Genomic DNA, 15,752 nt, shown 5'->3' on the forward strand with positions numbered 1-15,752 from the left:
CTTCCTTCCTTCCTTCCTTCCTTCCTTCCTTCCTTCCTTCCTCCCTTGCTCCCTCCCTTCATTCCTCTCTCCCTTCCTCCCTCCCTCCCTTCCTTCCTTCCTTCCTTCCTTCCTTCCTTCCTTCCTTCCTTCCCTCTCTCCCTCCCTCTTTTCCTCTCCCCCCCAAGTGCCCAGGCAGGGGAGCTCTTGCATCCCAGACTGGACACCGGTCAGGTCCCCTCATATCTCCCCCTCACCATACTACCTTGGGTTTATAGGCAGACAGCATGGACATCTCCACGTTCTGACCCCGGACGTGCTTGGGCTGCCTCTGGGCAGGAGGCGAGGAGGGCTTCTGGTTGTTGCGGCAGACACAGATGAAGAAAAAGAGCAAGGCGATGGCCAGAGGGATGGCCACGCTGGGCACCAAGATGTAGAGGATCTCCATCTTATTCTTTTCCTTGGAATCCTTGGAATCTGATGTAGACACAACCAGAGTCCGCCATGATGGGCCTGGCCAGTGCTGGCCAATGTTCAAGGCCAAGGCTTAGAGCAGCCCCCTCCCAGGATCCCCCCACTCTCAAGTCCCTCATTCCTCCCTCCTCTCAACATTCTCCTCCCCCAGGGTTCCCCCTTCCCTCCCCTCTCCCAAGGCTGAAACAGGCAGGGTCAGCAGGGTGGGGCAACACCAAGAAATGAATTCTCATCACCAGCAGATTACAGATTGTTTCTATCAACACCAGTGGCTTCACTTAGGAGAGTTGAAAAGGTAAAAGTTTAAAAGTTTAGAGATTCTGCCGGGGCAGGAAAATTGTGTTTTTGCATGAATCTGAGATTCCCTCTCGGTGTTCCCTTCCCAATAACTGACTGTCCAGTGGAGGGGGGAGGGGAGCATTTCTTGATACCAACAATTAGCACAATGTCATCGTTTAAAGTAGTGACAATAGTAACAATAACACATCTAACATTTTAAAGCGTCTGAGGGTTTATAAAGTGTCTTGGAACATGTGATCTCCTTGAATCCTAAAAAGAACCCCATGGGGTAAGGGCTATTTATTACTGACTCCATTTTACAGATGAGAAAGGTTAAGTGACTTTCCTAAATCTAATAAGCATTTGGTGAAGGGTTCTGACTCATGTCTTCCTGACTTCAGGTCTGGCATGCAACCCACCAGGGCACACTGTCTCCTGCAACAGGCATATGCCTGAATGAGCAAACCTCAGATCTTTGGACTCCCAGACCCTTCCTCTCTTGGCAGCCAGTTCAGAGTGAAGGAGTCTGGTGCAGTGTCAAGGTCCCTGGATTTGAAATCAGAGTCCCTGGGTTTGAGCTCTGGCTCTGCCCCTTTCCTATCTGTGTATGGAGGGTCTAGTCTCTGGAACTCAGTTTCCTCATCTGGAAAATGAGGGGGTCGAATTGGACGACCACTAAAGGCCTTTCCAACCCTAAAGGGAGGATTTTAGTTCAATTTGATTCAATAAATATTTACTAAGGGCCCACTGTGCTGGCTGCTGGAAACATTAAGCTTAAAGCCAAAATAATCCCTGCCCTCCTTCAGCTTCCTTTGGTGGTTAAATCATACGCACACAGAAAATGAAGAGTAAAATATATACCAAGTAATTTCCAGTCCAGCACTTGGAGACTCTTGGAAATCATGGCCAGGTCAAATCAACAAACATTTATTGAGTGATTACTGTGTGCCAAGTTCATGTGTCCTTATCCGTCCCATTCTCCTACACCCCCCTAAAGGATCCTGTCTTCAGTGGTATCAGTGAGAAGAAAAAAATGAGAGCCAGGACCCCAGCTGCACTCAGTGCTAGATACTCTCACTTTCAAGGAATCTACGTTGATGAATGTATACAGTGGTTCATTTACAAAGTAAAAACCATTGGGGCATCCAGATGGTACAGTGGATAGGCCTTGGGGTCAGGAGAACTTGAGCTTGAATCCAGCCTCAGCCATTTGACACTTACTAGCTGTGTGACCCTGGGCAAGTCACTTCACCCTGATTGCCTCGATAAAACAACAACAAAACCAAAGTAAAGGTCGTAGCTGTCGTACAGGCTTGGTTGGGACTCCCTAAAATTTGAAGCAATGGTTGCATCAGCAACCATTTTAAAATATGTTTTTATTTTTATTGACATCTCTCATTTTTACATTGCCTACATCGCCCCTCCCCCCCATAACTCTGCCTTCTGGAAAGCCCGCCTCAAAAGAAAGAAATTTCTTTAAAAAAAAAAAAAGTAAAAGGGAAAAAACTATTAAAATCGATCAAACTATTGAAAACCATTATGGGCAAACACTCCACACCCACAGACCCTGCCCTCTGATGAGGGGCAGGAGGAGAAAGGGACAGCTTCTCTCCTTGGGCCAGGATGGCCACTGGGACACTTAGTAGGAAGGACAGCATGATGTAGGGGACTACGATGGAAAGCCAGGGGCCAGGGTCCTATCTGCTGCCGACCACCTGGGTCACTTCCCTCTGAGAATACTAATTCATCCCATAAACACTTCGTGTGTATTTTATAGGTTGTCTCCCCCACCCCTTAGATTGTGAGATCCTTAAGAGCAGGGACCTCTCTTTGTTTCCCCAGAACACAGGAGGTGCTTAATAAATGCTGGTCAACTGACTCCATTACAATTTGGGGTCACCTTGCACTTGTTTTTGTTGTTTAGTTAATTAGTTGAATCAACTCTTCGTGACCCCATTTGGGGCTTTCTTGGCAAAGATACCATATTGGTTTGCCATTTCCTTACCCAGTTCATTTTACAGATGAGGAAACTGAGGCAAACGGGGTGAAGTGACTCGCCGGGGAGCACACAGCTTTAGGTGTCTGAGGCCAGATTTGAACTCAGGAATATGAGTCTTCCTGGCTTCAGACCCAGCACTCTGTACGATGGCATGACCTAGCTGGCCCCCTGCTCACACTAGGTGCTTACTAAATGTGTGTCAAATTAAATTGAGCTGCTAAGGCAGGGCCAGTGAAGGGAGGGGAGACCTTGGACTAGCAGCTGTCCCAGCGTGGAACAGCAGCCTCTCTTTCTCTTGAAGCTCTCAAGAACGTGCAAGCTGGCCGAGTTGTGGGCATCACCTACACTGAAATGGAAGGTGCTGCCATCATAAGACTCTAGGGATTCAAGGGTCTGGAACCTGTCCAGCCCACAAATGTATCATCTTAACCCCTGCATTTATATCCTGGTGCATAGTAGGCATTTACTAAATGGGATCATTGATTAAGAGCTGGGAAGGCCCTCAAGCCCCTAGTCCAACCCTCTCATTTTACAGATAAGGAAACTGAGGATCAGGGAGGTTGTGATCCTGCCTCTGGCCCCTTTGCCGCTCCCACCCTCTGGGCCCACTGCCTCCTCACCCAATCAGGAAGGTGGGGCTGCACAATGGGCTTCCTGCCCAAGGGCTGACCCCAACCCTGATCTACCAAACTGCCTTCTAAGTGATTCGTTAGGGTGAAGAGACCCCCAAACCTCCTCCTGCAGAGAATCTGTCTTTTGGGGGGGTCTCTGCCTAGCAGAGGGCGGTAAAAAAAACCTCTTAGGTGAATTGGCCTCATGCCCAAAAACGTCTTCCTTCCAACCACGCTGGAGGTTTGGGGTGACTCTGCCTGGCTGAAAATGTGGGAAGGCTGGCAGCTGAGGCCCAGATTGGAAATCTCAGGAATATAAAAATAACTCTCCCGGAAAGCTTCAAACTTTACAAAGCAGTGGGTCCCCCCCCCCCCCACTTCTTTTCCCTTTTCAAATTCTCTGTAACGTTCAATTTGGGCCTGAAGAAAAGAAAGACAAATTGGCTTGTCCCAGGCTTGTCCCAGGCCTTCTCTGAAATACCGGGGCGGGGGGGGCGATGGGGAAGGGAGGGAGCTGCTGACAAAGGCAGTTACAGGCTGCACCATTCACAATCTGGAAAACATCTGCCCTGCCCGGGACTGGGAGCTACCAGGGCTGGGGAAAGGCTGGTGACAAATCAGAGCTGGCCTGGGCGCCTGCAGGGTCAGTAGGGACTGGGGATGGGGCTGTGCACACTGTCTTTGAACTGAAGAAGGCTCATACAAATATACAAAAATACACATGTATGTAAATGTGCACGGTGAGGTTATGGATGTCAGGACACACATGTGTGTAAGTGTTCATGTATAGATCATGGATGCCAGGACATACACATGTATACACACATACACATGCATGTAAATGTGCACAGTAGGTTGCGGACACCAGGACATACACATGTATACACCCATGCACATGTATGTAAATGTGCAGGTAGGTGTGTGGATGCCAGGATATACACCTGTATACACACATGCACATTCATGTAAATGTACAGGTACGTATGTGGATGCCAGGGTATACACATGTATACACACATTTACATACACACTTAAACACATCCACACACATAGACAAACATATTTGTTGCTGTTGTTTGGTCATTTCTGTCGTGTCCAACTCCCCATGACTTCATCTGGGGTTTTCTTGGCAGAGATCCTGGAGTGGTTTACCATTTCCCTTTTGACAGATGAGGAAACTGAGGCAAACAGGGTGAAGTGACTTGCCCAGGGTCACACAGCTAGTGCATTTCTGAGGCCACATTTGAACTCAGGTCTTCCTGACTTCAGGCACCGTGCTTTCTCTGCTGCACCACCTGGCTGCCCCATACACATACATATACATATACATATATGTGTGTAGATATCTCTATCTATCTGTATCTATAGAGATGGATATTCAGAGATACCTATTTCTATCTATCTCTTGGTCTGAAATCTTGAAGTTTGAAAACTAAGTATCTTATGATACCAGAAGTAGATCAGGAGGGGATCTTGGATTCTAGCCATCCCAGTCCCTGTACTTTACAGGTAGGGAAACTGAGCAATGCCTCACCCGAGGAAAGGGTTAGTACTTTGGCTAAGTGCTAACCCCAACAGGGGTGTCTTTGTGCAGCTGGTGGGAAACAAGGGGGAAATGCCTCTGTCTGTTTTGTCCCCACCACCCTCCACCTTCTGTGTGGCTCGGAAGAAGGCCCCGCTACCTACGGGGGACGAGACCTGAAGTTCAGCAGGACGCTCTTGGTCAAAGGCAAAAGAGATTTAAACAGGAAAAAGGAAATGCAGTGGGAAGGGAGATCTGATACCAGGAAGTCAAGCCTACTGTGTGCTCTGCTCTGTCACCGGGCTGGGTCTCATCTGAGGAGGCTTCTCAGGGTGTGGGTGACGTGTGGGGTTTGGGTCACGGAACGAGGCTGGAAGAGACCTAGGGACCATCTGGCCTAACTCTCTCTTTTACTGATGGGGAAACTGAGTCTCAGAGAAGAGAAATAACTTACCCAAAGTCCAATATGAATCAAGCAAGCTGGCAAACATTTATTAAATGCTTGTTGATAGTAACTGATTGTGGAGAGATTCAAACATTTTGGGTCAGGAGACCTGAATTCTAGTTCTGACTTGGCCATACATTTTCTGTGTGAGCCCAGACAAGTCACTTGCCTCTCTTTAAGGGAGGGGGTTAGACTAGATGATCCCAGAGGGTCCCTCTGACCCCAGGGTTCTCTGTGAATGATTAAGTCTATGGAATCATCTTTCCTTTCTGTCTTCCTTTCTTCTTTCTTCTCTCCTTCCTTTTCTCCTTCCATCACCCTCCCCACTTTTATTTTTTTCTTTCCTTCCTTCCTTTCTTTTTTCCTTCCTTGCTCTTTCTTTCTTTCTTTCTTTCTTTCTTTCTTTCTTTCTTTCTTTCTTTCTTTCTTTCTTTCTTTCTTTCTTTCTTTCTTTCTCTTTCCTTTTTCCTTCTTTCTTGATTTCTTCCTTTCTCTTTTTTCTTTTCTTTTTTTCCTTCTTAATTTCCTTCTTCCCTCTTTCTTTCTTTTCAATTTTATTTAATTTTCAGTTCTAATTCTCTCCCTCCCCTCACAATGAGAAGACAAGAAATACAAAGAAATACAAACATATAGTCATGCCAAAAAAAAATAAATTTATGCATTAGCCATGTTCAAAAAGAAAGAAAAGAGGGCAAGAAACAAGAGAAGAAAATGCTTCTATCCTGAAGATACTCTGAGAGTCTCCGCTCTCTCTGTGGTGGTAGGGAGGTCACTTGTTCCATCCCAGTCCTTTGGGATGGTGCTGATCAGCCTTCAAAGTCTTTCATCACACTTTTGCTTTCACTGTGTGCACTGCTCCCTGGTTCTGATTTCTTCCCTCTGCATCAGTTCACACATGGAATATTCCTCTCCAGGAACATGAGGGACCCTAGGGATAGCTTCTGTTTACAAAACACGAATATCTGAAGCCCCTTGCTGGAATCTTAAGTCTGCTTATCCCAGAATCTTGCCTGAAGGTAGAGAGCTGGACTGAATGACCTCCCAGGCCTCTGACTCCGGGGCTTGGTGCAAAGGCTTTACAGGGACATTTAAGTGAAAGTCAATACTCTTTAAGTATAATTTATAGTTCCCACTAAAAAGCAATTGCAATTGAAAGCCTGGGGAGCTCAGCAGCAACACTCCAGCTGCTCCCAGGCACGTGGAGTCTGCTAGTCCTCAGTGCCACTAAAAATGAATTAAGACCCAACGTGTCTCCTAAAGGACAATTTCTCATCACTTTCTGAGAGCATGCTTCAGGGCTGGGAGCGAAGACTTTTGGTTCCTAAGAATATTTTCTTTTATCTTTACTTAAAGATAAGAATCTGACAGCTTCTTCCTTGCCTCACTTCAGTCTTGATTGATATGAGAGACAGTAGTCAGATCTATCTTTAATCTTGTCTTGACTTTGATCCATACTCTTTATCTGTGTGAGCTTAGGCAAGACAGTACATCTTTTAAAGCCTCAGTTTCCTCATCTGCAAAATTGGGATAATACTTGATACTCTATCATGGAGAGTTGCTGTGAGAAAAGCATTCTATTAGGGGATGGAGGAGTGTCAGAGAGGGAACAAATACTGTATTTGGAGCTGGAAGACCCAAATTCAAATTCTCAACCTTGCCACTAATTAGCTGTGTGCCTTTGGGGAAACTACAGAATCTCTGAAATTTCCGTTTTTCTGTTCTGTAAAAATGAAGATGTTGGACTGGATGACCTCTAACACCATAGATACTCTGAGATGTTGTGGCATGAGATTTGGATTGGGAGTCAGAGGATTGCAATTCTATCCCTGTCTTGGCTATTATTGACTACAATCTTGCCATGCAAGGTAGACGCTGAACCTCTCTGGGACTCCCCTTCCTCCTCTCTTCAAATAAAGCTGAAGACCAGATGATCCCCAAGGTGAGGCACCTTCTTGCTCTGAATCTCACGATCCCCTATGGCGAAGAACAGTCTGTTTCTACATTGACTGAATTTTTCCGTCATTCTCTTTAAGGTCACACATGAATTAGTTGGTATTTACTAAAACTGTCAATTTATGCACGTACATCTTTGGATGTTTCCATTTGGGGAGCAGGGCACAGGGGATGTGAGTAACCGGTGGTACATCTGTATTTTATTCCTTCTCCACCATCCCCCTGCAGCATGAAGTGTGAATGCATATTAAGTGTTAGTTTAAAATGAGAAATATGTAGACATGGAAGTTGGGGAGAGCGTAGAACCCCTATCTGCACATGTTCATTCTCCAAAAGAGCAGAATGGGGTTGGAGAGAGGAGCTGGAAGGGCCCTTGGAGGAATCTAGATCACCCCGTTCAAGAAAAGAATCCACACCGTAGCCTACCCCACAAGTGGTCATCCTTCCCATCCCAGGAGGGGCAGCCCATTCCACTCTGGACAGCTCCCATGGTTAGGAAGCTTCCCTGACCTTGAGCTGAAATGAGTTTCTGCAAGTTCCATCCACAACCTGTGGTTCTGGGACCAAACAGAGTCAATCTGATCAATCTTCCTCTTGATGTCTTTCCGATACTTGGGGACAGATGTCACGTCCCTCCAGGGCCTTCTCTTCCCCAGAGTCACCACCTGGAACTCTTTCCTTGGATCCTCTAGTGGCCCTTCCCTATTCTGATTGCCCTCTGCTGTCCAGAGCCACCAGAATGGCCCCCATCCTCCAGGTGTGGCCTGGCCAGGGCAGACAACAGCCAGACTCTCTTGTCCTTAAGCTGGGAAGTGTGGTCCTGATATCCTGGTAGCCTGCATCCTATACGGATGCACCATCTCTTTTCAGACTGACCACACCTTACCTTCCCCTTCCATATCTGAGATTTCAAGCTGGCCAATTTGACACTCCAGCTTGAATCTCTGTGCCTTGGTCAGGCAAATCTCAGTGTCCGGCATGCTTTTCCTGGCCCCTCTCCCTTAGACACCCCAGTTCTATCCAGGATCAGGCACATGCCTCCTCCTGAAGGAGTCCTCTCCTGATCCCTGTGCTAATGAGTGTGAAGGCTCCCCCAAACCATTTTGGGTTTCTTGGGTTATATTCTCTATGAGTTTTTCTGCCTACTCATCACCCATCCCCTCTGCCAGCAATAAAATGCAACCTCTTCAAGAACAGGAATGATTTGGGGTTTTGGTTTTGCCTTCTCATCTCCTTGAGGACAGGAATGATTTTGGGTTTTAGTTTTGCCTTCTAATCTCCAAGAACAGGAATGATTTGGGGTTTTGGTTTTGCCTTCTCATCTCCTTGAGGACAGGGATGTTTCATTTTTGCCCTGGAAATCCCAGGAGCTTGGCATGTGCCTGTCACCTGTTAGATGACCACCGAGCCCCTTTCCATTCCAGACCTAGAATCCTATTGGTTTGGGGACTGAGGGTGAAGCACGCCCCCTGCTTCTTGGCACAGAGATGAATGGACTAGGGTTCCCTATGTGCTAGACCTCCTTTGGCGGCAGTGATTCCTCAGAGTCATGTTTGTAAATGCTTCAAATTAAAATGCATTGGATTACAACAGAAACCAGATATGTAGAAAGAGTTATAAAATATGTAAAAAAAAAAAAAAAAGAGTTCACAGAGCCCAGAGAATAGGGTTGGACTTCAAAGCTGCTGAGGGCCCTTCTAGGCTAACAGTGATGATCTTTTGGTCCCTCAGGTCACTGTTACCCGAGCCTCTAGAAAACACATTTCCTTTGGGAAGAGAATTTTCTGTTTTGGAGGGTCTGAAAGGATGTGGCCTCAGGGAAGGAAAGCCCTGTATGGGGAAACTGACCAAGACTGGGCTAACCCTGGGCCGTGACAATAGATATACCAAATACTACCCCCCTTTGTGCATAGACACACACATACACACACATTTTTTTTCCCCATGGGAAAAGAGAACAGGGAAGGTGATTAGGAAAAATAGTGGGGAACAGCTTTCTATTTACCGCATGCTGGGATATCACACAAGTCAGCCTTGAAGTTTTCATCTAAGGTAAAGCACCACGGGGCTTCCTTCTGGTTCCCGGGATTGCGACAGTAGGAATGCCCCCCGTTCAGCTCAGGGTATCTGACAGCTGTGAACGTGTGTGTGTGCGGATACTGGGAGTTCCATGGCTGGCACTGTCGGCCAGATTTTGTCACGCTGACTGTTCCTCGGTAATCAGCTCCGGTGCTATTGTAACACTTGTGATCTGGAAGGGAGAAAGGAACAAAAAACAATTTGAAAAACGACACGAGCCAGAATTCTAAGTGCCCAGTAGGTCCCAAAGAGACCAAAGAAAAAGGAAAAGGACTTATGTGTACAAAAATATTTACACTCCTGATTTTTGTGGTGGCAAAGAACTGGAAATTTAGGAGATGCCCATTCTTTGGGGAACGGCTGAAAAAAATGTGGTATATGATTATGATGTGATACTATTGTGGTATCAGAAACGATGAGCAGGATGGTTTCAGAAATACCTGGGAAGAGTTCTATGAGCAAAGTGAAGTGAGTAGAACCAGGTAACAGCAATATTGTATGATGATCAGCTGTGAAAGACTTGGCTACTCTGATCAAGGCAATGAGCCCAGTCAGTTCTGGAGGACTCATGATGAAAAACGCTCTCTACCTCCAGAGAAAGAACTAATGAACTCGGAGTGCATATTGAAGAATGTTTTTTTCACTTTCTTTATTTGTCTTGGATTGTGTGTGTATGTGTGTGTTTTCTTTTGCAACATGGCTAATATAGAAATGCTTTGCCTGACTTCCTATGCATAATCAATATCATATTTCTTGTCTCCTAAAGGAGCAGGGGAGGGGTAGGAGGGAGAGAACAAATTTGGAACTGAAATTTATTTTTTAAAGAATGTTAAAATTTTTAAATGTCATTGGTAAATATTTAATAAAATAAATAAAAATATATCAATTCTTTTAAAAGACTATAAGTGGTCAAGAAGGTGCCAACCTACATAGGAGAAAAAGAGAAAGGGAACAATTAGGTACCTACTATGCGCCAAGCACTGTGCTGAAGACTTTACAAATATTTAATCGTTTAATCCCATTGGCAGAAAGTGTCCCCTTCTCAAGAGTCCCTTATGCTAATGACATCAGAAGCCCAATCCATTTCCTCTGCCATCTACTTTTTAAATCAATAGTTAAATTATCAAGTACTTAGCATTTTTCTGGGTCAAAGTGTAATTCCCACTCCCTTCCCACAGAATCCTGGCACTTCCATGACTGGTCCTGGACTAGAAAAGAAGATGGGCAGACTCCACTTCCTTTTTTTGCTTGTTTGTTGCTATTCAACATGCCCTTTCTTATTATTTATTCCTTTTTGGTAGACTCTCTCCCTATCTCCTTAAGGCAGGAAGTGTAGTGACCCGACTTCACTGCTGATCGACATGGAAGCCATTGACCCACTCCATTTCCAACCTGGGTCAATCTGTCCCTCCTTTGGCGGCCTTGAGCCCCTAAGGCTCACCATGTTGCTGCCAGGTTTAGAATGGACACCCATTTTGGCTCTAGACCCTGCAGCTCAGAATTCCTGAACTTAAGTGATCCACCAGCCTCAGCCTTCCCTAGTAGCAGGGGGTGACAGGTGTGTGCCACTGTCTTCACTTACTTTTATTGATAGGGTCAGCCATGGGGATCCCAATCCGGATACAGTTGGCAGCCTCTGGGCTTTCTGGCTGGGGGAGGTCTTCACAGTTGGGCAACTTAAGCCTCATCAGAATCATGGGATTTGATCTGGCAAAAATGTATTCAGTCTGACAAAGAACATTCTCCAGTATTTCACATTCATCCCGGCACAGGTCCCGTGGCTTTGGAATTGATGAGGTCTCATCACAGTAGGGGAAGGCGTAGTGACAAAGGGAGGGGATGGCGAACTGGGAGCACTTATCAGAGAGGTGACTGGACGTGCCAATCATAGTGAAGGCAGCTGAAAAGCAAACAATGAACATTCATTAAGCCCTTCTTGTGTAATGGGAGAGATTGTACAGCCTTTCGTTGTGCATACAGATGACAATAACACCAGCTAGCATTTACATAGCACCTACTATGTGGCTGGTACCACAGTAAGTGCTTTAAAGATATTATCTCATTGGATCCTCGGCTTTCTCTAGAGGGTGGTGCCTGAGCTGTTTCTTGAAGGAACTGATGGTCTGCTAGAGGTAGAAGTGAGGAAGGGGAGCATTCTCAGCAAGGACAGTCAGTGCAAAGGCGTGGAGGTGAGAGATGGAATGTCTGATGTAAAGAGGTATGGCAAGGAAGCCAACATGGTGAGGCCAGAGAGGTAATGTGGGAGAGTGGGCTATGAGGCTGGAAGGGTAGGGAGGGGCTCTGTGAAGAGCCTGACCGTGGGGCTTCTGTTTGATCCTAGAGTCAATAGGGAGATATTAGAAGTTACTGAGCAGGAGTGACTCGATCAGACCTGTGCTGTAGGGAAAGTTCTTTGGAGGGCAGGTGGAGAATTGATCCTCAGAGTCCAGGGGTCTCCTCTTCAGTCACCCAGTGTCAAAGGGTCTGGAGCTGGAAGGGACCCTGAGAGTGTCTCAGACGTGGATGGATGCTGAGGAGCCATTTAGCTGCCCATCGTTCACATGAACAGGGCTCCCTCTACAACGTTCCTGACCACTGGGTGTCCGCCTTTTGTCTGGGCCTCTCTGGGGATCCCAGGATCTCCCGCAGCACCTCGTTGTGTTTGGGTCAGCCCTCCTTGGCAGAAAGTTCTCTTGTCACCCTGCCCCTGACCATCTGACTCTGGGGCTTCTGCTTATTCCCCCACAATTCCAAATGTCCGAATAAGGATTCAAACTTGGGTCTTCTCAACTCCTGGTCTTGTGCTCTACCTGCCACTTATGAGGTCCCTTACATTTCTGAATGCTCCATATGTGGTGTGATAAGGCCAAAATACAGCAGGATGACCCTCTAATGTTCAGACATTTTTCAGTTGGGTCTCACTCATCATCCCCTCATTTGGGATTTTCTTGGCAAAAACACTGGACTGTTTTGCCATTTCCTTCTCTAGCTCATTTTACAGATGAGGAAACAAAGGCAAAAAAGGTGAAGTGACTTGCCCAGGGTCACACAGCTACTAAGTTTTGAGGACAGATTGGAATTCATGAAGATGAGTCTTTCTGAATCCCGGCCTGGTGCTATATACTATTAATCACCTAGCTGTGATTCTCCATATATTTAAATCCTTCCTCAGCATTTACTAGCTATGTGACCCTAGACAAGTCACTTTACCTTCAGGGACCTCAGTTTCCTCAGCTATAAATTCATGGGAAGATCCCTGCCAACTCTAACAGTATGGCCTCAGAAGTAACTTCTTCCCTGAGTCAATTTTCTCAGCACTACTCAGTGATGTTGAAGTCTTGAGGTATTAAACTCCCCAACTGGTAACTGGGAAATGTTTAACAAAATAAATAAAAATACAATGCAACCTAGATTATATTCATTTGTAGGTCAACATGCAACAGCAGGGATCCCTTTTCTATTTGAGTTAGACACCACTGGGTGAGACCGATTCTCTTTGTGACTCTTGGCCCCCATGACTTTGTGGCTAAGGACTTGGTCTTGGAGCCCTGGGAGGTGGGAAAGGTGGTGACAGGAGTCGATGTCTTGCAGGCACTCTGACAAAGGTAGACCTTCTCCCCCTGTCCCTCATTTTACAAATGAAGAAACATGGTCATACAGCCACCACATACCAAAGGCTGAATTTGAACTCAGACCTTCTGACTCTAATCCCAGTGGATGGCGTTCCCCCATTGTTCTGTGTTGCCTCTCTAATGAAGTTGTGTGTAAATACCAATCGGGAGGGATCACATGCATTCAGAACAAACCAAAAGATGCCATGAAGGGTGAAAGATGACTGAGTAGCGGGGGTTGGGAGAATAGTAATAAGGGAGCCATATTTGGAGTGAGAGGACCTGCGCAGGAATCCCAGCTTTCCCTCTTTCACCTCAGGTACTTCACTTCCCTGGCTGCAGTTTCCTTACTTGTAAAATGAAAAATGTGAACTATATGAACCACTTTTAGCCCAAATCTGTGATCCAAGATAGAATACGTGTTTATTTGGAGTCTAGAAAAAAATTCTTTGGCCAGATTCTAAAAAAGTAGCATCAGGTCTGTAGAGGCCATTTCATAATAAACACACATAATTAGGATCACATATAGAGAAGAAAAAGAGACCCCAGAAGTCACCAAGCCCAAACTTTTTAGTTTTGCTGAGGGAAAATTGGAGTCCTTGAGAGTGTCCAAGGTCATCACGCAGGGTGTTAAGTGTCAAAGATTGGACACCAGCCCAGGACCCCTCACATTTCAGAGAATTCTCCCATTTCTCTTTTCCCTTCCAACAAGGCTCCTTCCTGATGTGCTGCTCCTTTAGGATGAACACCATACTACAATCTTCTTTGTGTTCTCCTCAGAGCCTAACATCCTACTTTGTCCACAGCAAATTTCTGTTGTTGAGTGATTGCTAGATAGTTGAGGAGTATCTTTGTAAGGAATGACCTACCTGTAATCTGATTTTCTATTTCCCCTTGCATGTGCAAAGACTCCATGTAGACTGTGCGGTTACCAATGAATCTGGCGCATGCGATCCCTCTGTACGGCTGGCAGAAACCATCTTCTTCATATTCATCTCTGAAACCAAATCACAGCTGTCAGAAGGAGGCTGTCCCAGAAAAGACCCTCCACATGTAAAGATTTCCATCCTCACTGTGCTATGAGGAGTCCCCAGGGAGAACCATCATGTATTTTTATCTTTCAGTCTCAGGGGTCGCCCAAAGTGCCTTTTTGTCTGAGAATTCCAGAATCTCAAAGTCTGAAAGACACTCAGAGGCAGCCTCAGCCAGACTGGATCTTTGCAATAATCCTCAGTGTAACAGGCAATGGGTGGTCATTTTGTTTCTACTTGAAGACCACAAATTGAGGGGAACCAACCTTTTCTCTACTTTGGACTGTACTAATTGTTATTAATTATAACTAATGTAACTAATACAGTTATATGAGTTAGTCCTCATTTCCAGCCTAATGTGCCCCTGCCCTCTGTGTTCATACAGATTAATTCTAATACTTCTTCCAAGTGATACCCTTTCAAATACTGAAGACAATTATAAAGACAAGATGGCTAATATTAGCATTTTGGATGGCCCCATCCTACTGTTGACTCACCCTGAGCCCGTGGTCCACTAAAGCCCCCAGATCCTTTTCACAACAGCTGTCATCTCTCCATGCCTCCTCCATCTTTATTTGGGGAATTGACTGTTTGTACCCAAGTACAAGACTTTACATATATTAATTTCATCGTATTAGATTGAAACCAATTTTGTCCATATCTTCTTGAGTCCTGATTCAGTGTGTTGTCTATCATTTCATTATCTGCATTTTGATCAGTGTGCCATCTATGCCTTTATCCAAACCAATGATGAAAATGTCAAGCAGTACTGAGCCAAGAACCCTGAGGTTCCTGAGGTGCTCTACTGAAGACCTCCTGACTTCAATAATAACTCTGCTTTGAGTCTGGATATCTAACCAACACTGAATCGCTTCAATGTATTATCATCTGCTCTACATCTCTCCATCTTCTCCATGATAATAGTATAAGAAACTTCAATAAAGGCTTTGGTAAAGTCAAGGCACACTATGTCCACAGTGCCCCCTCCCTGTCGGTCATTTTTGTTCTATGATGCTCAGTACAAAGGTCATTTCCCTTTGCAGAGAAAACAGCAATGCCATAAGGACTGAGTAGCTCTGCCTTCTTTCCATTATCCATCCACCCAAACAAAATCCTGTCTCTTCTTTGATTCTCATTTTCTCTCACTGGAGCTCAGATAAATCCTTTTTTTATAGATAAACACTCTTTTGTTTTTTGAGCTGATGGTCCTGGCAGCCTAGACCCTCTAAAAGACCTTCCAGAGATCAAAACCATTCCAATTACAGAAGAAAACCCTCATTTCTACAGCTGCTGGTGGGCAGGCAGATAACATGAGAGGGGGAAAGGAAATGATCTGAGAGTTCAGAAGCATATTATCCATTATGATTTTTTTTGGCAAAGACTCTGTTTCCTTAATAGCAAAGGCATTGGATTCAGGACACACAAATGTGCACCATCGTCAGCACCCATTCATATGGCCCCAGGGGAGAGGAACTGCGGGTTAGGAGGCCCCCGGTGAGCACAGCAAATGCGACCCAGGTGGTCTGGCATTCGATGCTTTGGACCACGACCACTAAACTGCTGGTAAGATGTTTCTCAAGGACAAGCCCTGAAGATTTGAAAAGTGCAACTAAAGCCAGAATGTGAACCACAAAGATAAATACAGCTCAAAGGTGAGTGTATCATTCATTCATGCATGCATTCATTCATTCATCCCATCCAGGACAGCAACTTGCATTGTGGTCTCTGTAGTGCCTCTATCCCACACCACCCCTGCCCCTTTACCTCTT

At 45.6% G+C, this 15,752-nt stretch overlaps 1 protein-coding gene across 1 annotated transcript in view; it reads right to left on the reverse strand.

Moving 5' to 3' along the window:
* The window catches only part of LOC138165268 (inactive tyrosine-protein kinase transmembrane receptor ROR1), a 372,832-nt gene that overhangs the window by 20,727 nt on the left and 336,353 nt on the right, over positions 1-15,752 (reverse strand). Inside the window, exons 5-8 of the mRNA XM_069093412.1 lie at positions 13,822-13,949; positions 10,924-11,241; positions 9,268-9,513; positions 245-456 (exon numbers count right to left, since the gene is read on the reverse strand). Of these exons, the coding sequence (XP_068949513.1) occupies positions 245-456; positions 9,268-9,513; positions 10,924-11,241; positions 13,822-13,949 (904 nt within the window). The remainder of the gene's footprint in view (positions 1-244; positions 457-9,267; positions 9,514-10,923; positions 11,242-13,821; positions 13,950-15,752) is intronic.

This window comes from Petaurus breviceps, unplaced genomic scaffold (assembly GCF_028583685.1).
Source record: "Petaurus breviceps papuanus isolate PSGF00001 unplaced genomic scaffold, PetGlider_PUasm1.0 208, whole genome shotgun sequence".
In the NCBI taxonomy this organism is placed as follows: Eukaryota; Metazoa; Chordata; class Mammalia; order Diprotodontia; family Petauridae; genus Petaurus; species Petaurus breviceps.